Below are 25397 nucleotides of genomic sequence, written 5' to 3' on the forward strand. Positions count from 1 at the left end.
CGTCCTCTGTGTAGGACAGTTAGGCTCTTGGCTTTCTGCCCACTATAAAGATGAAAATGCGTAGGGCACCGGAGCGAGCTTACGTTAAGAGGTGATGTATAGGAATGTTCAAACGCTTGTAGAAGTCGATGTGGTTTTGCCCATAACAAAAATGGCATCGGACCTTGTCAATCCGCCACAGTGACGTGCCGACAAACAAGGACGAGTGCTAGTATGGCTTCAGATGACAAGCGGATGTTATTAATATTCACTTCCGGGTGAGTCCTATCGTGCGCCATCTTGTCTTGTTCGTGAAGAAGTAGAAGCATCGAAAAGGGTTGGAGAGGTATTGCAAGAACCGTGGCGACAGCGGTGTTCCGGAACAAGAGTGGGTAAGTGATGAAGAACAATTGCACGTGGGGACTTGCTGGATTATTACAAACCTCTTGGTTGCTGTGGCCTAGGTACCATGAGTTAAATAGGCTGCGTACGCTGCTTGGCGTGACTGCTGGAACCTCATTCCCTTAAAGCAGCAGTGTCTGCCTGACTTGGTGAATCAGAGCGGTGCTGTCTGTAAAAGGGAAATGTTATTAAAGAGAGCGCTCACTACCTTTTCTTCTAATTTAAGAGTTTCTTCTTGGATGAGACCAGACTAATTGTTGGGCTCCTGACCGGCCGTTAAGTACTGCGCGTGCGCAGTGGGAACTCTTCTGGGGAGGGGGTGTTGCGGCGGCGGAGGAGGCGGGGGCCGAGGCCTGGAGCTTACACTCTGCGCGGCTCCAACTACGCAGGCGCGGCTGAAGGCCACTGCGTCCTGTTAACTACAATTAGGTGCCTTACTTTTTGTTTTTCTTGTGTTCTTATCTAGTGGTGGACGTTATGTGTTAAGCTTCACAAGGAAACAGGTAGTATATTTCGGTTGTTTTCGTCTTATCGTGGATAGTATCGTCACTTAAATTGGGCTTTGGACAAATTTTGATTCTGGGTGATTAAATTGTTAAATTAACATTCTAATTTAAAATCCCTTATTAATCTGTTTCCCTCCCTGAACCACGTAAAGCAAAGTAAACCTGAAATTTCTCATTTGAATACAGTGAAAACAACAAAACATGAACAAAAAGATTTTACTCTGGGATTTTTGTAAAGTGTAAAAGGGCTATCGGGAGAATAATAGTAAATCAGTTCTTTTAAGATGTCCTTGAGAGAGACTGTTTTTAAAAAGTTATTAATAGATTTTATATTTTAGAATAATTTTTGATTTACAGAATAATGGAGCAGATAGTACATAATCGTCCCTCCTTTCCCGTTTCTTCCCTTATAAGTGTGGTACTTTTTGTTACAATTTATGAAACGATATTGATAAACTGTTATTAACGGAGTCCGTGGTTTATTACTGTTTCCTTAGTTTTTTAAATTGTAGTTCTTTTTTCTCACCAGAATCCTGTTTGGGGCACCACATTACATTTAGGTGTCATGTGCCTTTAGTCTCCACTGGCCTGTGAGAGTTTCTCAGGCTTTGTTTTTTTTTTTTTTATGACTAAAAGGGGTTGAATTGTGTCCCCCAAAATTCATATGTTGAAGTCCTAACTTCTTTACTTCAGAATTTGACCATATTGGAAATAGGGTCTTTTTTTTTTTTTTTTTGTATGTGGACACAATACCTTTATTTTATTTTAATTTTTTTATGTGTTGCTGAGGTTTGAACCCAGTGCCTCACGTGCCATACCACTGACCCTAGCTAGCCCCAGCCCTGGAGATAGGGTCTTTAAAGAGGTAAAGTAATATCATTCTCATGGGCCCTAATCCAATCCAATATGACTGGTTTCCTTAGAAGAAGAGATTTAGATGCAGAGGGATCTACAATCTGAAGAGAAAAGCTTCAGAATGAAATCAGTCCTGCTGAAGCTTTTATCTTGGACTTTCAGTCTCCATGATTATGAGGAAATATATTTCTGTTGCTTAAAGTAGTATTCTGTGGTAGTTGGTTATGGCAGCCCTGGCATACTTCTGTAGAATAACCTTTACATTTTTGAGTGTTGGTCAGGTATACTGGAATTTGCCAGATGTTTTCCTCATGATTGAAATACTGTTAGTAGTTTTGGGAGGATGATCGCTGAGGTAAAGCCCTTTTCATCACATGCTATAAAGAGTACATACTCTTAGTGTGACTTAACATATTGATAGTGAGTTTGATCATCTTCCTGAGATAGTGTTTGTCAGGCTTTACCATTGTTAAGTTACCTCCTTCTCTCCTTTCCATGCTCTACTTTTTGGCAGGAAGTTGCTTTGCATAACCTTTAGTAATGGAGAGTTATTCTCCCCCTCCATTAGGGTGGAGTATTTTCACAATTTATTTGGAAATCTCTATGGGGGATTTGTCCCTTTCCTCCTGTTTGTTAATTTATTTAAGTATTTATTTATTTGGTAGTGAGGCTTTAACCCAAGGGTGCCTGACTTCTGAGCCATGTCCTCAACCAATTTCAATTTTTTATTTTGAAACAGGGTCTTGCTGAGTTGCTTAGGGCCTTGCTACATTACTGAGGCTAGTCTTGAATTTGGGATCCTCCTGCCTCAGACTTCCAAGTTGCTGGAATTACAAGTGTGTCTCACTGTGTCCAGCTTAATTAAACGTTTATGTCAGTGTAGACCCATGGATGTTTATTTTATAATCTGTTATAATCCAGTATAGCTTCATTTTGATTTTTAAATTGTTTCAGCTTTGACCATTGGCAGCTCTTTCAATTTGTGTGTTCCTCTTTTTTTTTTTTTTTTTTTTTGTAGCTCTTTCGTATTTCTTGGCACCATAAGATGGTCCAGTCACATATTTCCTGCCCGAGTCCTAGAATCAGCTCCTTCTCTAAGAACTCATCGTTCTTTTATTGCCAAATGACATAGAACTAAGGTGTAGGTACATAAACATGCTCATTGCTAATTGTCACTTTAGGCCTTTATTTTTCAGTTATTACTAGTTTGGAGGGCATTAGAACCAAACTATCCAATTCTGCATTGTTTTTTTAGTACTGTTCCTCTTTTAAACTACAAGCTGCAAAATATTTCACTGTATACTAAAATGCATGTGAAATCAAATCAATTTTTTTTTTAACCACATTTCAAGAATAATCTTTACCAGTGCCATTTCCACCTAACTTGAATTAAACAAATGAATTCTTTTTGACTTTGAGGTCACTTGTGTGTAAGACTGAACTGGCAGGTGGAAAGAGGATCTTTGTATTTTGTGACTTTTCAGCTTTATGTTTGATGTGAGAATAATTTTACCATATGCATCAAAAGGACAGGTGTGTTTATCTGTCTTTTGCAGGGAGGTGTTTACTGGGGATTGAACCCAGGGCACTTAACTGAGCCCTACCTTTTTTATTTAGAGACAGGGTCTCACTTGAGTTGCTTAGGGCCTTGCTAATTTGCTGAGGCTGACTTTTTTTTTTTTTTTTTTTTTTAAGTTGTAGATGGGCATAATACTTTATTTTATTTACTTATGCAGTGCTGAGGATCGAACCAAGGGCCTCACACATGCTAGGCAAGCACTCTACCACTGAGCGACAACCCCAGCCCCGCTGAGGCTGACTTTGAATTCATGTTTCTCTTGCCTCAACCTCCCAAGTTGGTTCTATATCTTTGTGATTTTGTATTTGATTCATGATGGGTTTAAAACACCAAATTTTAATTCCCATTCATCTCTGTCTCACAGTCTGTGGGTGACCTTTGCAAATATTAACAACTGTTGTCATTTTAGGAAACTCAAGAGACAGGATGATTGTAATACAAAATCATTTTAGAAAGGAATAAGCTAAATGATCATTTCTTGACTGTATTGGTTTCATAGAGTTATCATAACAAATTACCACAAAGTGGATGGCTTAAAACAGCAGAAATTTATTTCACAGTTCCAAAGACAGTCTGAAATCAAGATTTGGCAGGGCTGTGTTCCCCTGGGCTGTAGCGTCCTTCTTTGCCTCTTCCAGCTTTTGGTGCTTTCTGTCAGTCCTGGCCTTGACTTGTAGACTCCTCACTTTAACTTTTGCCACTATTGTCACATGACATTCTCTGTCTGGGTGTTTGAGTCTTTTGTCTTGTAGGGAACCCAGTCATTTGTTTAGATGTCACCCTACTTAAGTACAACCTAATCTTAAGTTGAGTACACCTGCAAAGACTATTTCCAAATAAGGACACATTCACAAGTATGAGGGAGTAGGACTTCAACTTACTTTTGAAGAGACTCAATTCAGTCTACAACACTGGTGATAATCATAAGTTTTTTATTTGTAGCAGTGTGATAGTTTTGATGATGCGGTATAAACCTTGATTTTTAAAAAATCTTTCTGGTCTTCCCAAATCCCAATTGTTTTCCAAGGATATTACAGTTAACTTGACCATGCGAAGAAATATACTCTCAAAAAAAGGTTTGCAATCTGACTCATCAGTCATCAAATTTCTTCAAGTTTAAAAAAAGTTGAGTCTATTGATCTTTAAAATTAAGTCTAAAGGAAGTATAGATAGATTGGGGTCGAATTTTGATATTATAAAAGGACAGCAGCAGTATTAGAATGTCATTTTCATGACCAAATATTAATATATTAATATATTTTAGTGAATGAGTATTTAACCACTTAGTATGGACAAAGCAGTGTAGAGAATTCAGATATTGTAAGATATTTCTTCTCCCCTCAAGAAGATTCTTCTTTAAGCCAAGACAAAAATATGAAAACTCATTACATTTTCCCTGTAAGAAGTACTGTGTATATCATCTTTAAATTATTAAGGAACATTTCAAACAATGCAGAAATATAGAGAAGTCCCGTGTTTAACAGTTACTAACATTTTCCAAATCATTATTAAACCACACTGTAAATGTCATTTTCAATGGTATACTTTTGTGCTAGTCATTAAACCAAAGTGATCCTGAAGGTGTAGCTAAGTTAGAGCACTTGCCTAGCATTTTGGAGGCCTTTGGGTTTGATCTGCAGCAGTGCAGAACAAACCAAGGAACAAAAGAACCACAGTGAATTTAAAAACACAGTCTGCCCTATCAGTGGGTTCCATATCTTGTGGGTTCAACCAATTGCAGATTGAAAGTACTTGGGGGAAAAAAAAATAACATCTGTGCTGAATGAACATAGACCCTTTTTTTTCCTTGTTATTATTTAAACAATATAGTATAACAACCTTTTACATAGTATTTACATTGTATTAAGTACTATAAGTAATATCAAGATGATTTAAAGTATATAGAAGGGTGTGCATTGGTTATATGCAAATTTACACCTTTTTGGATAAGGGACTTGAGAGTCCACAGATTTTGGTGTCCATGGGCATCCTGAAACCAATCCCTCACAGATACTGAGGGACAAAGCATGTCTATCTGTTGATTACCCAGTGAAAGGCTTTTCTACTACTTATGTTTTTCACATTTTGTATTTGTTAAGTTTGTTAATAGTGACAATATTATGGTGAAAATGAAGAAAGAAAGAATAGGACATCTAAATTCTTAGGTACTTGTTCTTTAGTTAAAAAATAATGAAACCTTTTATCAAGTGTTGAGTTATATTGAAACATATATAAGAGATAATATTAAATATCTAAATATATCTGATCTTTGCCTAAAATCTCTTCTTTTTCTACAATGTTTAATGTAACTCTAAATTTAGTTTTCATGACCAGAGGCGCCTCTTTTGGACTAAATTATAGAAATTTACTCTATAAGAAATGAAATAAAGGTCTGGAGATTTGCCCAGTGTCTCTTAGTTAGGTGATTTTTGTCTTAATTTTTATTTTCCATATCAGTCATTACTGATTATGCTCATCAGCTTCCCTTGATTTATATCTTTTAAAATCTATATATTTTGAAAAGTGCACTCATGATAAAGTCATTCAAAGAGTACAGAATATCATAATAAAAAATCAAATTTCCCTGATCTCTATTTATGTGTCTGTGTAAGTTTTTCTTGCCACTAACATGGTTTGTAACATATCTGTCATAAAAATCTACCTTACTCATTTAAATGACTGAATAGAGGTACATTTTTTGGTTCATTTTTATATCTATACCCTCATCCAGGAGTCTTTCTTGGTAATCAGATCAAGTTTCTTAATTCCAAATTTAATTGAAGCACCTTAGTAGCTCCTAGCTTTTTTTTTTTTTAATATTTAGTTTTTTGTTGTAGTTGGACACAATACTTTCATTCTATTCATTCATTTTTATGTGGTGCTGAGGATCAAACCCAGGGCCCCGCACATACTAGGTGAGCGCTCTACCACTGAGCCACAACCCCAGCCCAGCTCCTAACTTCTAACTTCTTCTATGAATTTTATTGTCACTTTCTTTTCTGTTTTTGTTGTTGTTGTTTTAATTCTGCTCTGCCTTTCACAGTTTCACATCTTTTTCTCCATTTTTCTCGGCTTAAATTTATCAGACACTATACTTGAATAGTAGATTCCATAAGAACTTTCAGGAAGAAAAGCTTTGGGATACATAACAATTGTTATATTATAAGTGATTGGTTTAAAAATATAGAATATTGGCTATAAGTAATACAAATCAGACAGTCAAAATTATGCAAGTAAAACTTCTTGGTATATAGGTATATATCTGAAGTTATTGTTCTTTTTTAGAACTTATTTTTAGGAGGGAGATCTCAGTAAGTTGTTCAGATTGATCTTGAACTTAAAATCCTCCCCTCTCAGCCTCCAAGTTGCTAGGATAATAGGCATATGCAGCTATGCCTGGCACTTTTTTTTTTTTTTTTTTAAATCAACCTATGATTTGGTGAGAAGTAGGGACAATAAGACAAACGAGTTCTTCCAAAGATAAAATGAAAATCTGTGTAAGTCTTAGATTATTTCTGGAGAATAAAATGCACTTGAATAGAAGTAAAAGGGCTTTATCAACTTTTTTTAAAAACCTGCTACCAGAAGTATACTGAGAAAGTGCTGGTAATGATATTGACCACCACTAATTGGAACTTTCTGTGCTGTTTACATGTATTTTTCACTATAATCCTATGAGGTAGTCATTGTGTCTTCCATTGTTATAGGTGGGGAATTCAAGGATTAAAGACTATTTTGCCATGTTCAAATAGCTAATAAATAAGTAGAAGTAGGCATCATGAACCACAGCTTATGCTCTAAAGTCTAGGTGACAAGTGATGATCAGAAAAGTTAAAAGGAGAACTGAAAAAGTTCATGACATCTATTAAACTTGAGTAAGAAAGGGAAACTAGTGATTTCTGGAAAAGAAAATTTATGTTTTGGAAATGGTGTAGGTAGTTATATATACTATTTAATCATTAATGTTTTACTGTTTGCGTCTCCAGTAGGCACCTTATAGAACTCTGTCTACATCGTGTAAAATTTAGGATTGAAAAATCCATGCATTGAATTCTTTTTTTTTTTAATATTTATTTTTTAGTTATAGGTGGAAACAATGTCTTTATTTTACTTTATGCGGTGCTGAGGATCGAACCCAGTGCCTCATGCATGCTAGGTGATCGCTCTCCCCTCTGAGCCACAACCCCAGCCCCATGCATTGAATTCTGATAAAAGCTGTTAAAGTTTGGAAACACAGCAAAGTTGTGCTTAGGTCAGCATATTCATTCTCATAAATATAGGTCAACAAATTTCTTATTAACCTTGAGAAATACCATAAACAAAAAGACCACTCAGTTATTATTCATTTGGTGTTGTCCTGTACTGTGTGGAAAATGAAAAGATGGAAAAATTTTTCTTTGTTTTTGTTTGTCTTTGCTAATTTTCAAACAGACTTTTGTAGAAAAATCTGAATTAAGCTAGGACACGGTGGCATATGCCTGTAATCTTGGCTCCTTTGGAGGCTGAGGCAAAGGGTTGGTGATGCAGCTCAGTGGTAAGGTACTTGCCTCATATGTTTGAGGCCCTGGATTCAATCTGAGTACCACCGAAAAAAATTGAATTAATGCATTTTATTACCTTATTTATACCATTTAAGTTAATGCCAGGCAGACAAAAATATTTTCAAATGTTTGTCCCCTTTTTCTCATTTTCTAAATTGTTTGACATTATATTGTATGGTGAATGGATTGTTCAAGTAGATAACATGTTTAGAAAGTGTTTTTAAAAAAAAGATTTTAAGAAGCTTTGCCTCTTTATTTTCAGTGTATCTCTTTTCCTTAACTTTATAATGGTAAAATAATTCCCCATTATCAAGTTAACAGAAAGTAAACTTTAATGTGGAAATAATCACACTTTTATGTTGTATCTCTGAAATTTATTCTATTGTAATCGTCATAATCTAAGAACATACACATTCTCCCTCACACCATCTCAGTATATAAATATTTGTGCTGTTAGGTGAATCAACCTAAGTTTTAAACAGAAGGAGAATCTCTGAGTCAGTTAAAATAGCAGTTGGTATTGCTTTTTGGTGTTTCCTTTTGATTTGTTAACTTTAATTAAAACTGAAATTAAAGTTACTTTTTGAGGGCTCTGATGACTAATTTAGCTTTAAAGGACTTTAAAGTTGGGAAATAAGGGAGGAAGTGGGGGTAGAAGAAAGAAACACTGAAAAGATTTTAAAAAGAAGTATATTTAGCTTGGAACTGATGTCCAATTCCAGTTGTGGTGCTATGTAGTGCTAGTTTTGTTTTCTTCTACTGATGGTGATGCAATAAACTATATTAGTATAACCAGAAGACAAGTAGTTTTGCCTTTTAAAGTAATCGAGATAACAAAGAAATGTACCACCCCTGATCCACAAAGAAATCAGAATCAACCACTAACAGAACTATATAACGTTCTGAGAATACTGCAAAGACTGGAATTGCATTTCCCTAATTGCTAATGATGTTGGATATTTTTTTTCATGTATTTGTTGACCATTTGTATTTCTTTTTTTGAGAAGTATTTATTTGCCCATTTATTAATTGGGTTGTTTTTTGGTGTTAACTTATTTTGGATTCTTTATATATTCTGGATATTAATTCTCTGTCAACAAATAGCTAGCAAAAATTTTCTCCCATTCTGTAGGTTCTCTTTCACATTCTTGTTTCCTTTTGCTGTGCAGAAGCTGTTTGATTTGATGCCATCCCATTTATTAATTCTTAGCATTATTTACTAAGTTTTAGGGATCCTATTGAAAGTTGTTACCTGTTATGTTGCCTGTTGTATCCATTTTCTTTTATGAGTTACATAGTTTCTGGTCTAATTCCTAGGTCTTTAATCTATTTTGAATTGACTTTTGTGCAGGGGGAGAGAGAAGGATCTAGTCTCTCTTTTCTTGAATAGGGTTATATATCAATGATAAAGTACGAAGATAATAGACTTGTAGGAATTTAAAATTTTTTTATTAGAAAAGTTTTCAGGATTATTTACAAAAAAGCAGGCTAGTTATGATGACCCACTCACAATTTTTCAATCTATTTAACATGTTAAGAAACCAGGTCTTGGAGATTCTCTCACTTTCTGGCTTTGTCTGATTGTTTTTTCAGATATTGTTTATGTCATTTTTTTAATCTTCTATAATTTCTTTAGTTTCAGTTAAACATTTTTGGTAAGAATATTCATAGTGATTTTGGGAACATAGTACTTCCATTCATAGACACCTCACAATCTTTGGGGATGGTATTTTGGTAACCTGTGAATTTGATTTCTCATCAACTTTTCTTCCAAGTTTTCCTGAATCAATTATTAGATTTGGCATTATGGCAGTTTTCTAATTCTATTCCACTGTCTGCATTTATTAACTATAATTATAAGGAGAAACTTTCTTCATCAGCTATCGCTATTTAGTTACTCTTTTTCAGGAGTCATTTGGAGGGAGAATAAAAACTTTGTATAATTTTCAAAAAAATCAGATTTCCAGAAAATTGTATATTCTTATATTTTTTACCCTTTTTAAGCTAAGTTGATTAGAGCTTTTCTTTTTTTGGCCACCAGACTCTAACATGAGCATTAATATAAAATTTTCTACTCTTTCTGACGAACCTAAAAATTCTAGTCATCTCTGGTAATATATTGATCAGAATTTTAGAGCTCTAATCACATTAATGTATCATCATATAATAATTTCTGGTGTGTACGGATTAAAAATTAAAGAACTTGCAGTGTAATTTTTAAACTATGTTTAATTTTTTGAAAATAGAAAATCAATATATTTTTAAAGAAAGAATGTGGGATCAAGGAGGACAGCCGTGGCAGCAATGGCCCTTGAACCAACAACAGTGGATGCAGTCATTCCAGCATCAACAGGATCCAAGTAAGAAAAAATTGAATTTGATAAGGAGTGGGGCGGGTATTTAGAAATGGAGAGGTGATAGGTAACAGAATTGGGATTCATTTTGAATCATTTTATGATCAAAATAACTTTTATCATTAACAGCCTTGCCATAACATATGTAATAAGAATTTTTCTTTGAAAGACTTCCCCCAAGGATAGAAAGCGTTATAAAGATTTTACATATTAGTGTGTGTTATTTTTCCAAAGAAATAAAAAAAAAGCATAAAATTTACTGCTTGAATAGAGCATACTTTAATTCTTTTTTCTCTTTTTTTTTTTTTTTTTTTGTGGTGCTGGGGATTAGAATACAGGGCCTTGGGCATACAAGGCACACACTCTACTACTGAGCTATATCCCTAGCCCCTGTTGTTAATTCTGAATCTTACACAATTAGATCAAATTCAGTGTATGCTATACCATAGCACTTTTAAGATTTCTTTTCACTATGGAATATTTCAAGCATATATAAATATAGAAGAATAGTATAGGGAGCTTCTCCCTCTCCCCCATATGTTTCTTTTTTCTTTCTTTTTTTTTTTTTTTAAAGAGAGAGAGAGAGAGAGAGAGAGAGAGAGAGAGAGAGAATGAATGAATTTTTTTAATATATATTTCTTAGTTTTCGGCTGATACAACATCTTTGTTTGTATGTGGTGCTGAGGATCGAACCCGGGCCGCACGCATGCCAGGCGAGCGCGCTACTGCTTGAGCCACATCCCCAGCCCCCCATATGTTTCTTTACTTTAACATTTGTTTATGCTATGGCCAACTTTATAATCTGATGCCATTTGTTTTTTTATTATCTACATAACATTCTGTTGTAGGATCATACTATAATTTAACAAAGCCTACTTTTGGATATTTGTTTACAGCTTTTTATTTTTGAAACATCATAATTCTGTGTACATATCATTATTAACTTGTTTAATTTTTTTTTAAGTAAAAGAGCTAGGTTTGCTAGGTTGCAGTTGCAGATTTTGAAAGTTAGAGATACACATTGCTAAGTTTAACTTCATCCAGATTATGCCAAATCTGAATTTCACTGAAAGTATGTGAGATTGTCTATTTAATCTTTACTGAACTGAGATGTGAAAAAGATGTGTCCCATTCTATTTTATTTGTTTTATTAATAATATTTGATCTTAAGCTGGAGAAGAAGTGTAGAGACCTTCAAGATAGTGAGGGACAATGAGTTTTGAGTGAAGAATGACTACAAAGTTGTTAAGGAAAGTGTATTTTGACTGGAGAAGGGAGCCTTAAAGAAGGGCAATCCGGAGAGGAGCAGGGAGAGATAACTATACTTATTCAGATCTGTAGGCTCAAAGATAGGCCTGGAAAGACGAATATAGTACATGCTAAGGAAAAAATGGTTGACTTTGATTACTTTTATGGTGGTTTAAAAAGAGGCAGCAGGAGACTTTTTAAAAACTTAGTAAAAGTAAGATGCAGGGCATTAACGTCCTATGAGTTAGTATGAGTAATGGGTTAAAAGTGTCTTTGTGGAGTTCATTTTAGAAGATGTTAAGTAGATTATGCTGAGGCCTGAGTATGGATTAGTTTCTAAGCATCTTTTGAGGTATAACATTCTATAAAATTTTAAAGTTTTATTAAGGAATAACTGAGATACTTGTTTTATTAGAGGCACTGTTCTTTTTTAGCTCCTACATTCTGAATGTTAAATTCTTTGTTAATTTACGTTAGGCCAGATTGACTGGGCAGCATTGGCTCAGGCTTGGATTGCCCAAAGAGAAGCTTCAGGACAGCAAAGCATAGTAGAACAACCACCAGGAATGATGCCAAATGGACAAGATATGTCTGCAATGGAATCTGGTCCAAACAATCATGGGAATTTTCAAGGGGATTCCAATTTTAATAGAATGTGGCAACCAGGTTTGTTTACATTTTCCAAATTTTAGGACTGTTTTTAAAATAAAGTGAAGGTTAATGGTAAATTAATTTGCTTAGTTTTATGACTTCTTGAAATTAATGCTCTTTAAAGAATAGGCAGTCTCAATTTGATTTGACCTTGACATTTAGGGGTTAAAATTATTCTGTGCTCATTCTGCTAGCATTGTGGCACTCAGTTTGATTCTTTTCTTGGTTCTTCATTCCTAGGCTGACAGGGGCTGGGAACACTCTGGAAACCTCACTTGGCATCTAGGGAAGAGAGCATTCTTTGTCTCTCTGTTGCAACCTCTGGCCTTTTCAGAAGCAGCACTGGCAGAGTACATGTCTAGCCTCTAATTAAAGAAAAATTGTGTCACTATGTGACAAATAAGTCTGTCAAATATACTCTGCCCCTACCATCCACCCATCTTACTCTTTCCTTTTTTTCTGATAGTGAAGATCTTCCATAAGTTTCTGTTTGTTTTATTTTTTTGTTTGTTTGTTTTTTTTAATTCACAGTATGATTTAGATTCCTTGGCTAATTCCATGGCTTGTATTTTTATTGTTTTTTAATAATCACTTTAAACTATTTATAGAAGAATTTCTCATTTGGGTATGCTGATGGTGAAGTCATATTCCCGTTTCCCTATTTATTGTTTCTCATGTTACTATAAAAAAATGGAAATACAGGAAGGAATTCCCTAACACTATTTTAAAAATAACAAATATTCTAATTTTTGATATTGTGAGGTGATTTATTTCTAGCTTTCCTGAAAGCCAAATTTTCTCAAGTTTGAAAATGTTTTAATCCCCAAGTTCAAGTTTATAAATGACTCACCCTGGCATCCCCATTCACCAGTTTTACTCTACTGGTTTTCTTTGTGACCCTGGTAAAGTTATTTAACATCTGTGTGCCTCAATTTCCCTTCATGAAATGGGCAAAAATAATATCTGATTTCCCCTACCTCACAGGGATGTTGTGAGGATAAATGTGTTCATGGAAGAAAGAACTTATATAAAAATTTAAGTATTATTTTTATGGTGTTTTTGAACAAGAATAGAAAAATTCAAAAAGTTTCTGTGGATTTATGTTACATTCGTTAAAAATAATTTTGGGCATTTGATTCCCATTTGTTTAGGATGTGAATTAGAATGGATTTAACTCATTTGAATTATTTATAAGATAGTTTAGTTCTTTGCCTATTTGTAAGATATACAAAAGGAATTTGACCAAGAAGTCATAAATTGTTTTTTAAAAAATCTGTTTCTTTACTGAAAAATCTAGCTTTCTTGAAATCTTAAAAATTTGTGTTGATTTTGTTATAACCCCCTGTTGAATATTTTTATGCCTAAATCCTAAATAGAATGGGGAATGCATCAGCAGCCCCCACACCCCCCTCCAGATCAGCCATGGATGCCACCAACACCAGGCCCAATGGACATTGTTCCTCCTTCTGAAGACAGCAACAGTCAGGACAGTGGGGAATTTGCCCCTGACAACAGGCATATATTTAACCAGAACAATCACAACTTTGGTGGACCACCCGATAATTTTGCAGTGGGGCCAGTGAACCAGTTTGACTATCAGGTGAAAGATATTTTGTTGCTTTAATATTGTAGATGTGCACGTAATCCATTTTTGGAAGTATCTCATCAAGAATACCTAAGATATGTGTTTCACTTTTCAGAGTTGTACAGATAAGCATGTACAGTGTCTCAGAAAAGTTGTCAATTTATTACAATTATTAGATTTTTATTTTCTGATTTTTTATTTGATTAGGAAAACAGTATAAAGAAACATTAGAGGAAATTTTGGGTAAAATTAAAAAATGTATAAATTCAATAGTTATATGATTCTTTGTTTCTAATTTCAAAGTGATACATTTAAATATTGAATAAAGTTTAGAAAATGCACAGTAGTTGAATACATTATTTATCAATAATAGATTATTTTTTAAGACGTTAATAATACACATGAACATAGATCATCTTCCTAACTCTAGGTCCTTCTGCTATGTAGAATTATGACTTTTCTAGTGGCTTTGTTGTTGTTGTTGTTGTTGTTTTCCCATTCCGACATGACATGTTAATGGACTTGTACATGATATCCTTTGTAACATCCAGTTCATTCCTAGGGACATAGAACTCTATGGGGAATAGTGTTATTATGTGAGACTTTATTTTCTGTATTTACTCTGCTATGGTCTACCCATAAGTTATAATGCTAGATGACATTTTGAAATAACTGATTGCAGTTGTTACTTTATAAACGGAGCTGTCATGATTTAAAATTTGAAAAGCCCCATATAATATTTCGCTAATTCCAAGGTAAATTTGGTAGTGTATTTGCCTTGAGATCGAGTTAATATATATTCAGATATTGGTTGTATGCTCTCACTTTCTATACGTATATGGTGGTTTTATTTTATTTTATTTTTTTAAGAAACATAGTGATAGAGAGCTTCTACTTACCCATTTTACTTGTGAATCCCATGCTAACAAGACAAAGAATTTTCTTTATTGGCAACAGGCCTTAGAAAAGCCTCTGAAAAATAGCAGAATTGCAAAAAAAAAAAAAAAAAAAATTACTGTAATAATTCATTTCTTTCTTTGCTTATATATAAATAGATTCTGCAGAATTATAGGAACAACTTGAGTTCAGTAGAAAAAGGAAGTTTAAATTGATAAGAAATTTCCTATATTTTCTAATTAAAAGAAAATTTGATATTTCATGTATTGGTGCCAGTAGGGCTTCTATACAATTGAAAATAGTGTATCAGCTGAGTTTTAGAAGGCTCTTTACATTTAATAGGCAAAAATGTTTATCTTTCTTAAGAGAAGTAAGCCTAGGTTCTTGGGGCTTACAGAAATATCGGTGGATGTTAGAACCATGGAGTTCTTGGATTTGCTGCACACATGGATTTCTACTGTCCCAGTTCATAACACACGTGTGTCCCAGAGAGTGTATTTTTTTAAATTGAAGAAAAATAAAATGCAATACTCTTTCAGCATGGGGCTGCTTTTGGTCCACCGCAAGGTGGATTTCATCCTCCTTATTGGCAACCAGGACCTCCAGGACCTCCAGCACCTCCCCAGAATCGGAGAGAAAGGCCATCATCATTCAGGGATCGGCAACGCTCACCTATTGCACTTCCTGTGAAGCAGGAGCCTCCACAAATTGGTAGCTATTTAAGTTTGTTGAACCACAATTGGCATGATTTCTTTATCACTGTAAAAAGGGTGTCTTTATTTTCTTAAATTGTTTTAATGCCTCTGATATGTTAAAAATTGGTGCTTGAAAACCCTATCATTTTAATAATATAAAACCTTAAAATTACACAAAAGATGCTGATTTATAAAAGATTTTGAATAGTCTTTAAATATTTACCTTAAGTTCTATATTTTGTGATAAAATGCAATTTTTGTTGACTAGAGAATCTTGCAGTTTTCTTCAATGTTGATATTTCAGTACATTATGCAGTTCTATGAACAGTTCTCCCTTTTTAAACCTGACTCTTCTCCATCTTGGGTCTTTTTTTACTTTCAGTTCATCTGGTACACTGTGGCCAAATTAATTTTCCTTTGATTATTTCACTCTCCATAAGTATTTTGGCAGAAAACTTCAATTTTTAAATAACCTTAAAGCTAATTTATTGCCAGTGCCAGTTTACATAAATACTACTTTTATCTGGAAAGTTACAAATCATCTAACATTTAATTGACTAGAACATTTAAAGTCTTTTCTTTTTATATTTTAGGAAGATTCTAATTATGGCTTTTTTAACTTAATGAATTCTTAGTGTGAAAATTTAGTTGTGCTTTTATTTGACTCTGCTTTCATATTTTAGGAAACAACTTAATATAGAATTTCACCCACACACATATTACTGACTTTTTAACTTTATGCATATTCATTTATCTCTTTAAGCTTCAGTTTCTTCACCTATGAAAGAGATCAGATAATAATGGTAATCTCTTCTGACTTTTGTAAGGATTAAATGAGGTGACAGTTTAGTGTGTTTTTTTTTTTTTTTTTAATTGTGCCCTGGCAAATTATAAGCATTTGAACATATTTGATATTACTTTGAAAATGGGATGGTTTTAAAGAAAAACATGATATTGATGGGCTTTGTGTTTTATTTTTACTCACAAGTTTGTAGAAAACTTGTAGAAGGAACTCAATTGTTATGATTTTTGCCTGACTTGTATATATTTTTTGGTGTAAAACAGATGCAGTAAAACGCAGGACTCTTCCAGCTTGGATTCGTGAAGGTCTTGAAAAAATGGAACGTGAGAAGCAGAAGAAATTAGAAAAAGAAAGAATGGAACAACAACGTTCACAGTTGTCCAAAAAAGAAAAGAAGGCCACAGAAGATGCTGAAGGAGGAGATGGCCCTCGCTTACCTCAGAGAAGTAAATTTGTAAGTAGAAGCCTTTGGCAAGAAACTCCCTGTGATAATTTTGTCTGTGCAAAAAGTTTGAGATTGATAATTATAAGAAAAATTAATGTTTCTGACATTACTTGCAGTAAGTATTCTGGGGTTTATTGTTTAATGTATTATGGGGAAAAAGTAGATGAAGGAAAGAGGAACTATGAGTTTATAAAACATTTTATTCCAGAAAGAGATTATTCCATCAGATTCTGAATTGGTCTAAACAAATCTATATTCTTTCATTCTTGTTCAGCTGACTCCCTAAAACTATATTAAATGGCAGTAGAGCTCTGGGGTTGTGGCTCAGTGGTAGACCACTTGGCCTAGTATGTATAAGGCACTGGGTTTGATTCTCAGCACTGCATATAAATAAATAAAATAAAGTCCATTGACAACTAAAAAAAAAAAAAAACTTAAATGGCAATAGAGAAAATAACTCTGCCCTTCTTATGAGTAAATACTTACACCTAAGGATGTAATATATTTCATTGTTGTTGACATGAGTACTGAAAATCACTGTGTTTTAAGTCTTTTAATCTTCATTCATCAGTTAAATGGCATGAGAAGTTTAGGAATTTTTCTATTCAGCATTAACATGTTCCTAGCTGGTATGACAGCCACATCAGTACCCAATATGTAACTCAGGAAACGGGTCTTCCCCTCAGGGCCATTTTCTGCTTCAAAGGTAAGTTTCAAGTACAGCAGGATAACTGGATTTTGGTCTTTGGTTTTCCTCAAAGATCTTAGGTTAATTTTATTTTTCTTCCAAAACACCTCTGCCAAATCTATATAGATGTTATGAAATGAGAAAGAATAAACACCATTAGAATTTACCTTTTCTAAAGATCAAAGAAGATCTTTATGTGACACAGTGGCTCTCCAGATTTCTTTTAGTGTCTTCAAAAAACTGGAGATTGTCCTCCCAAATGCCTTTGTGTTTGTATTGCATATATTTGTCCCTTGGTTCAAATAGTCTTTCCATAATAGTATTTAAATAGCTATCTTATCTTTTTCTTAATAGCATTGCAAGGAGTTATGATAATGGGATTTTTGGGTTTTGTTGCTGCTGCTGTGGTTGTTTTTGACTAAGCAAGGGTCCCCTTTTTAGGGTATGGTATCTAGACATTGAAACCTAAAACTATAAAGAGATACAGACAAACTGCTGGCATTTTCTTAGTCTCAAGTAAACCTAATTTCTTATGTATCTGTCTACTGTTAAGTTTCAGGGCAAGCTGAGATCTTGGAACCGACCAGGGATTTTTCATATTAAGTCACATGTTAGGTAAATGGCTTAAATATATAGTTGTAAAAATTATTTTGACTAGTACTGCTATGGTCCATTTATCTAAAATTCTACAAGCCACTTATTTTGGGGCCATCCTGTATAATGGATATCAATTAAATTTTGTCTCTGACTGGGATATTTTTCTGGTTATTTATAAAATAAGTTCAAAATTGACCAAAGAGAAAAGAAAATTGAAAAAATAATTGATTTTCATCAGCCTCTTTACATTCCTTCATGGGTTATACTTTAAACTACCAAATGAAATCTGTACTACAAAAACGTAATTTAGAGGGGCTAGAAGGGTGCTCAGTGGTAGAACACATGCTTAGCGTCCAGGAGTTTGATCCCAGCACCAAATAAGAAAAACAGTGTAATTCAGAGAGCAGTTTCACTTGTATGTTTTTGTTTCATCAACTTAAACTTCAGGTTTTGTATTTTTCATAAAGATTTTATATTATACATCAATTTGGACTGCTAATTATTTTTGTAGGATAGTGATGAGGAAGATGAAGATACTGAAAACATTGAGGCTGCAAGCAGTGGAAAAATCACCAGAAGTCCATCTCCAGTTCCTCAGGAAGAGCAAAGTGAACCAGAGATGACTGAAGAAGAGAAAGAATATCAAATGGTATCATGTTAAGTTCTTATTATGTATAAGGATTTGTGTATGACGTTTTAAAAGTGATTGGTTATCTAAAACATTTAAATGGAGGAATCTGAAACAGTTATGAACTATTTCTTCATATATGTAGATTGCTAGGCAAATTATGTCTACAAGATTCAAATAATACCCCTACCACTACTACCCTGAAAGAATTCGAATAATATAAATAAATCACAAAATCATAACCTATAAAGCAGTTATTAAGCTCGTTTCTTAATATCAGTGATGTAATTAAACAGGATTTTACTGGTTGAGACCCAAGAGAATATGTTGATCACTTACTTAAAAAAAAAAAAAATTAAGATGTAGATGGACACAATACCTTTATTTTTATTTATTTATTTTGGAACCAGGGATTGAACACAGGGGTGCTTAACCACTGAGCCACATCTGCATCCCTTTTTGTATCTTATTTAGATACAGTGTTTCACTGAGTTGCTTAGGGCCTCCTTAAATTGCTGAAGCTGGCTCTGAACTCACCATCTTCCTGCCTCAGCCTCTTGAGTTTCTGGGATTACAGGTACATACCACTGTGCCTGGCAATACCTTTATTTTATTTATTTATTTTTATGTGATGCTGAGAGTGAATCCAGTGCCTCTCTCATGCTAGGCAAACACTCTACCACTGAGCTATAATCCCAGCCCTGATCCGTTATTTTCTAAGGTGTTTTTTTTTTTTTTTTAATATATTTTAGTTGTAAATGGACCTTTATCTTATTTATATGCAGTACTGGGACTCGAACCCAGGGCCTCACACATGCTAGGCAAGTGCTCTACCACTGAGCCACAACCCCAGCCCCTTGTTTTGTTTTTTTAAGTAGAAATACTGAGAAAGATTAGAAGAATTTACAGAAAAATAAGTTTAGGAAGCACTGGGATTGAACAGAGTTAATTGTATTTCTTCATTGTAATAGTTTTTAAAGCCTTTGTTATCTATAAAGTATATTGTCAGTTTGTGAGATTAGGAGAATAATGTGATGTACTTCCCATATTGCAAGACCAGAGGTCTTTGAAACATTGAGATAATATCAATTCAATCTGCTCTCATTTTAATAGATGGGTAATTAGAAGCATAGAGAGGGTAGGGGACTAAGAGTCTACATTTCAAACAGTTCTTGGTAGCCAAATCAGTGCAAAAATCCAGTTCATACTCCAAACCTAGTATACTCTCCATCTTACGTGACATTAACTTTTATTTAAATAGCTGATATAGTTTATGAGTTACATTATGGTAGTCAAGAATAAAAGAACTTCATCTGGTAGTCCTTAACTTTCCTTGCCCTCTCCCCCATTGATATTTTTAACCTAACCTTAAGAAGTGATTAAGAAACTGATACCGTACTGCTTACCAGTATTATTAAACGAAAGCCTACTTCTTTAATTTTAAAGCACCTATAGAAATTTTTATTAGAAACTTTTAACTTTTTGTGTCATTCTAGAATAAAAATTCAGTGTTTGGGGGCAGAAGTGTCATTCAGTGGTAGAACGCTTTCCTAGCACATGTGAGACACAGTTCAATCTTCTCAGGACCACATTAAAAAAAAATTAAAGTAAAAACAAACAAAACAAAGAATTCAGTCTCTATAGATGAACTTTTTTTTTTTTTTTAATCCTCATGACTTTGAAATTTTTAAGTTTCAGTGTTTTAGAATAGCTTTCAAGATAGATTGTTCTTGGAATGGCTGCTCTGATCTCAAAATGATGCTTGATGAAGTGTTTTTGCCACACATAGTGACATATACCTATAATCCCAGTGACTTGAGAGACTGAAGCAGGAGTGTCACAAGTTGGAGGCCAGTCTCTGCAACTTAGCAAAACCCTGTCTCAAAATAAAAAAAACAGCTCAGTGGTAATGCACTCAGTAGTAATCAGTAATCAGTCCTTAGTACCAAAAAGAAAAAAAAAAAAGGCTTTGAATTTTAACTTTTTGAAAATACCAAGCTGTATTCTTAACTATAATAATAAATAAGAAACTGTGTATAAATATTTTTCCTTAGATGTTGCTGACAAAAATGCTTCTGACTGAAATTCTGTTGGATGTCACAGACGAAGAAATTTATTATGTAGCCAAAGATGCACACCGGAAAGCAACGAAAGGTATATTGTGGGTGTTCTTGGTTTTGTTTTTCTGGGGGAATTTTGGTTTTATTGATTATTTTGGACTTTTGTTGTCCTCTGAATTACTATATAGATATTTAAATAATCTCCATGCATGTTTTAACTCTTTGGGAAAGATTAGATTCATAAATACCATATTAAAACTATACAAATATATTTATCTGACCTACCTGAACACAAATTAGCAATCATGCTGTTGTCCTATAACATGTATTGTGGCAAATTTCTGATGTTCAATTTATTTCACCTGATTTTTTTTTTTATAGATACCATGGTATCAATATATGACTTATAGTATAATATATTTGACAATGAATTTTTAATTTGCACTTTGTGAATTTTCATTTTTATCACTTATAATTCTCACAGAAACAAGTGATTTCCAGCCCCCCATGATTTTAGTAACACTTTAAATACATATTGAAGACAAAAATTATGTGCTGTATCTCAGAAATACAGTTGTACTAGTCAACATTTTTCCTAGTTATAAACCAATTTCAGCTCACATCAGAATTAAAATTTCAAAGCCAGACATGCTACTGGTTTAAAATGAATGTTATGTTTTTAATGTTTCTTCTCTCCCCAAAAAGCAGCAATAGTAGTAGATTTAACAATACCATAGACTCTCATGACTATGAAATCGTGGCTATTTGTGTTAACATGTTGTTCCTGTTGTTGATGTGATACAAAGCTCCTGCAAAACAGCTGGCACAGTCCAGTGCACTGGCTTCCCTCTCTGGACTCGGTAAGTGTTTTCCTTATTTGTGAGAGGGCCTAAAGGGAAAAAAAAATCACACTTACCTTGTTTCTCCACATGTTCTGTATTGAAACTGCACTATTCTTACTCATTTTATAAAACCTAGATCTCAGGGTTATATCAGTTTCTAAAAAGCTTTCTTATTTATTTATTTATTTTTTTACTTAAAGCAGTCATATTCGGACTATTAGAAATGTAATGGTTAATTGTAGGTTATTGGGGCAAGTTGAATGAAGGATTTCCTCATTAATTGCTCCAATATGTATATTGTATAAATGTATAGTTATATATATATAGTTTGTACTTAAGAAGTCATAATTTAGCCATGATAGTATCTAAGCTCACTTTCAGAATTATTGCATACATACCTTAGGCATTTGTCTATCCACTAATGCTTTTAATGGCTTTTATATGAATTGTATTGCAACAAGTCAAGTTTTAATATAGAGAAAAGGGTCTACTTATCATAGGATAACTGTAGTGATGTGTTCAGAATTTGCTGTTTGCATGATACATTATCAAGGTTCTAAAACTTGAATTTGCCTTTTCTACATTTTCATTTCATAAATTTTGTGAGGCACAAGAGAACTGGGTAAAACCAAATGCCCATATGGTTTTGTTATGGTTACTATTTAGATCACTTCAGGGTGGGGAGTAGTTTCAGTGTCATATCAGTTTTGTACCAATGAGAATTACAGTATACTAATTTTAGGGAAAAAATGCTTAGTATCCTACCTGAGATTCCTAAACTTTGGACAATGAAAGATTTAACTTTAGAAATATTTTCAGAATCATCATAAATTCTATTAAGATAGTTGAATTGATTAAGCTTTAGTGAGACTATTACTACCCTGTTAAATGGTTTTGTTGGCTAGTGTGGATAGTGAAACAGCCATTATCATGATTCCATAATGGTGAAAAATATATAAAATACCCCAGAAAGAGTAAGATATAAAGTTGTCTCAGTGTTCAAAAAACTCCTTAAACATTTGAATTTATGCTTCTCCCCACCCCGAATAAGCATATTCTTCCAGGAAAAGGCAATAATAAAAAAATGAGCTTTCTTCTCGGACCTTAAAAAGTTTTTAATGATAGCATAATTTTTTCATATGATAGACTGAGCTTTATGCACACAGGTGGACTGGGTGGTTACGGATCAGGAGACAGTGAAGATGAGAGGAGCGACAGAGGCTCTGAGTCATCTGACACTGATGATGAAGAATTGCGGCACCGAATCCGGCAAAAACAGGAAGCTTTTTGGAGAAAAGAGAAAGAACAACAGCTATTACATGATAAACAGATGGAAGGTATATCTTTTAAACTATCAGGATAGAATGAATTTTGAGTCTAGATTTCAAGTAATATGTGTTATAACTGAAACCAAGGTCACAAATTTTTCATTGTTTTAGGAGCCATTCATTCCAGTGGCTGTAAGCTAATCTATTTAGAGCAACTTTATTTTTTGTTAAAATTGTTGAAATGAAAAAGAAGATTTTTTTAAGTGGAGGAATGTTATTTGTAAGACTGTTGACAAGTAGGTTGGATATATGGGCATAAGGAAAGAAGGCCTTGAAATTTTTTATTTAAAATACTTTACCTGAGGGCTGCTTTTAAGGGTTTATATAATACTAGGAATAATGAAAGAGAATATTAGAATTTCTTTTTTGAAAAATGTTAGACAATTTTTAAAGATGATTTTTAAGAGTTACCTGCTCAAATTTTTCTATGAATCACTTACTTTCCTTAAGTTGCTGTAATTGAACAAAAGGGAAAACTTTTTTCCCTTCATATGCATCTCCACACTTTAATACTCTTTGTGACTACCAGAATGGTAGCTAATTAGTAACATGTAGCTATTGAGTATTTAGAATGTGGCTAGCCCACACTGAGAGGTGCTGTAAGGTATAAAATACATACTAGATTTCAAAGATTATACATTAAAAAAGTAGAATATTCAGTTCTAATATATTGGGTTAATAAAACATTCTAATTAATTCCTTCTGATTCTTTTTACCTTTTTAATGTGGCTACTAGACAATTTTTGAATTTCTTATGTTGTTTATATACTAATTCTATTAAATAGTGCTGCTTTATTGTTAGAACCTGATACCTTGAAATTTGGGTAGTATAGGTTTTTTTGTTTTAAGTTCAACTTTTCATAGCCTTTCTTTTTGTCTTTTTCTGTTTCAGAAGAAAAGCAACAAACAGAAAGGGTTGCAAAAGAGATGAATGAATTTATCCATAAAGAGCAAAATAGTTTATCACTGCTAGAAGCAAGAGAAGCAGATGGTGATCTGGTTAATGAAAAGAAAAGAACTCCGAATGAAAATACGTCAGTTTTAGAACCAAAAAAAGAGCATAAAGAAAAAGAGAAACAAGGGAGGAGTAGATCAGGAAGTTCTAGTAGTGGTAGTTCCAGTAGCAATAGCAGAACTAGTAGTACTAGTAGTACTGTCTCTAGTTCTTCATACAGTTCTAGCTCAGGTAGTAGTCGCACATCTTCTCGGTCTTCTTCTCCTAAAAGGAAAAAGAGACATAGTAGGAGTAGATCTCCAACAACTAAAGCTAGACGTAGCAGAAGTAGAAGCTACTCTCGCAGAATTAAAATAGAGAGTAATAGGGCTAGGATTAAGGTTAGAGATAGGAGAAGATCTAATAGAAGTAGCCTTGAAAGAGAAAGACGACGAAATCGGAGTCCTTCCCGAGAGAGACGTAGAAGTAGAAGTCGCTCGAGGGATAGACGAACCAGTCGTTCCAGTCGCAGTAGGAGTCGAGATAGGCGTAAAATTGAGGATCAACGTGGAAATCTTAGTGGGAGCAGTCATAAGCATAAAGGTGAGGCTAAAGAACAAGAGAGGAAAAAGGAAAGGAGTCGAAGTGTAGATAAAGATAGGAAAAAGAAAGATAAGGAAAGGGAGCGTGAACAGGATAAAAGAAAAGAGAAACAAAAAAGGGAAGAAAAAGATTTTAAATTCAGTAGTCAAGATGATAGGTTAAAAAGGAAACGAGAAAGTGAAAGAACATTCTCTAGGAGTGGTTCTATATCTGTTAAAATCATAAGACATGATTCTAGACAGGATAGTAAGAAAAGTACTACCAAAGATAGTAAAAAGCATTCAGGCTCTGATTCTAGTGGAAGGAGCAGTTCTGAATCTCCAGGAAGTAGCAAAGAAAAGAAGGCTAAGAAGCCTAAACATAGTCGGTCGCGATCCATGGAGAAATCTCAAAGGTCTGGTAAGAAGGCAAGCCGCAAACACAAGTCTAAGTCCCGATCAAGGTAGTATACTTTTTAAAGTATTTTGTCTGATTTTTAAAAAAAATTTGACTGAATTTATTCAAAGTTGAAAGTGTCCTTTCTCTCTCTCTCTTTAATAAACTCAGTTTGGTACTTGGTACTTGATAAATGATCATAGTTTTAAATAATGTTAGAAATCCTATATAATACTATTTATTTTAAATTGCAGATTCTTAATTTCAAACACATTTTTATTTTTAAATTTTGTCTTTTCCCTTTTTTTTTTTTCCAGATCAACAACCCCTCCCCGTCGTAAGCGCTGAGGAATGATGTGGCAAGAATGCCATGATGTTGTTTTAAAAAATTCCATGAGTTTTAAGGGCTTGTCTCATTATAGAGGCACATTGTGGCTGTGTAGGTGAAACCAGAATTTTTTTTTTTTTTTAATCTGTAAATAGGTGTATTTTTTTCCAAATGCTGCTCCAAGTTACTTAATAGGATTTCTTTGTATTACATTTTTTTCAAAAAATAGTGCATAATAAGACTATAAACATGCCATTCTCTTTCAGCTGTAATGTTCTTAAAATTATTCTCGAATGTACTGTGATGTCAATAAAGCTCTTTAGTTCATTTTTGTTAAACTCTTGCACCGTAATTTTATGATTTTAATCTAAGGAACGTACTTTTATAAAAAGGCAGCTGGAATTTTGTATAACAGGTTTTAAAGGTACTTCCTCCCACTTCCCCCAAAGAAAACGGTTTTAACTTAGTAGTTGGT

The 25397-nt window shown here is 33.8% G+C and overlaps 1 protein-coding gene across 3 annotated transcripts; it reads left to right on the forward strand.

Annotated features, from left to right (window-relative positions):
- The first annotated feature begins 240 nt into the window (after positions 1 to 240).
- Pnisr (PNN interacting serine and arginine rich protein) lies at positions 241 to 25260 on the forward strand. 3 transcript variants are annotated; one of them, XM_027928138.3, is made up of 12 exons: positions 248 to 371; positions 10109 to 10222; positions 11942 to 12130; positions 13492 to 13715; positions 15137 to 15308; positions 16358 to 16548; positions 18336 to 18473; positions 20507 to 20606; positions 21319 to 21372; positions 22521 to 22691; positions 23575 to 24661; positions 24912 to 25260. In XM_027928138.3, exons 2-12 carry the CDS (start codon positions 10135 to 10137, stop codon positions 24940 to 24942), a joined length of 2445 nt encoding a protein of 814 aa, XP_027783939.1. In that variant the 5' UTR covers positions 248 to 371; positions 10109 to 10134; the 3' UTR covers positions 24943 to 25260. The 3 variants fall into 3 exon arrangements, with proteins under 3 accessions (XP_071469291.1, XP_027783941.1, XP_027783939.1); XM_071613190.1 differs by lacking the exons at positions 18336 to 18473; positions 20507 to 20606; positions 21319 to 21372; ... (1 more) ...; positions 23575 to 24661; positions 24912 to 25260 and having other exon boundaries at positions 241 to 371; positions 15195 to 15308; positions 16358 to 16446; XM_027928140.2 differs by lacking the exons at positions 13492 to 13715; positions 15137 to 15308; positions 16358 to 16548; ... (4 more) ...; positions 23575 to 24661; positions 24912 to 25260 and adding an exon at positions 12356 to 13485 and having other exon boundaries at positions 243 to 371.
- The last annotated feature ends 137 nt before the right edge of the window (positions 25261 to 25397 follow it).

The sequence above is a fragment of the Marmota flaviventris genome, chromosome 6, assembly GCF_047511675.1.
Source record: "Marmota flaviventris isolate mMarFla1 chromosome 6, mMarFla1.hap1, whole genome shotgun sequence".
In the NCBI taxonomy this organism is placed as follows: domain Eukaryota; kingdom Metazoa; phylum Chordata; class Mammalia; order Rodentia; family Sciuridae; genus Marmota; species Marmota flaviventris.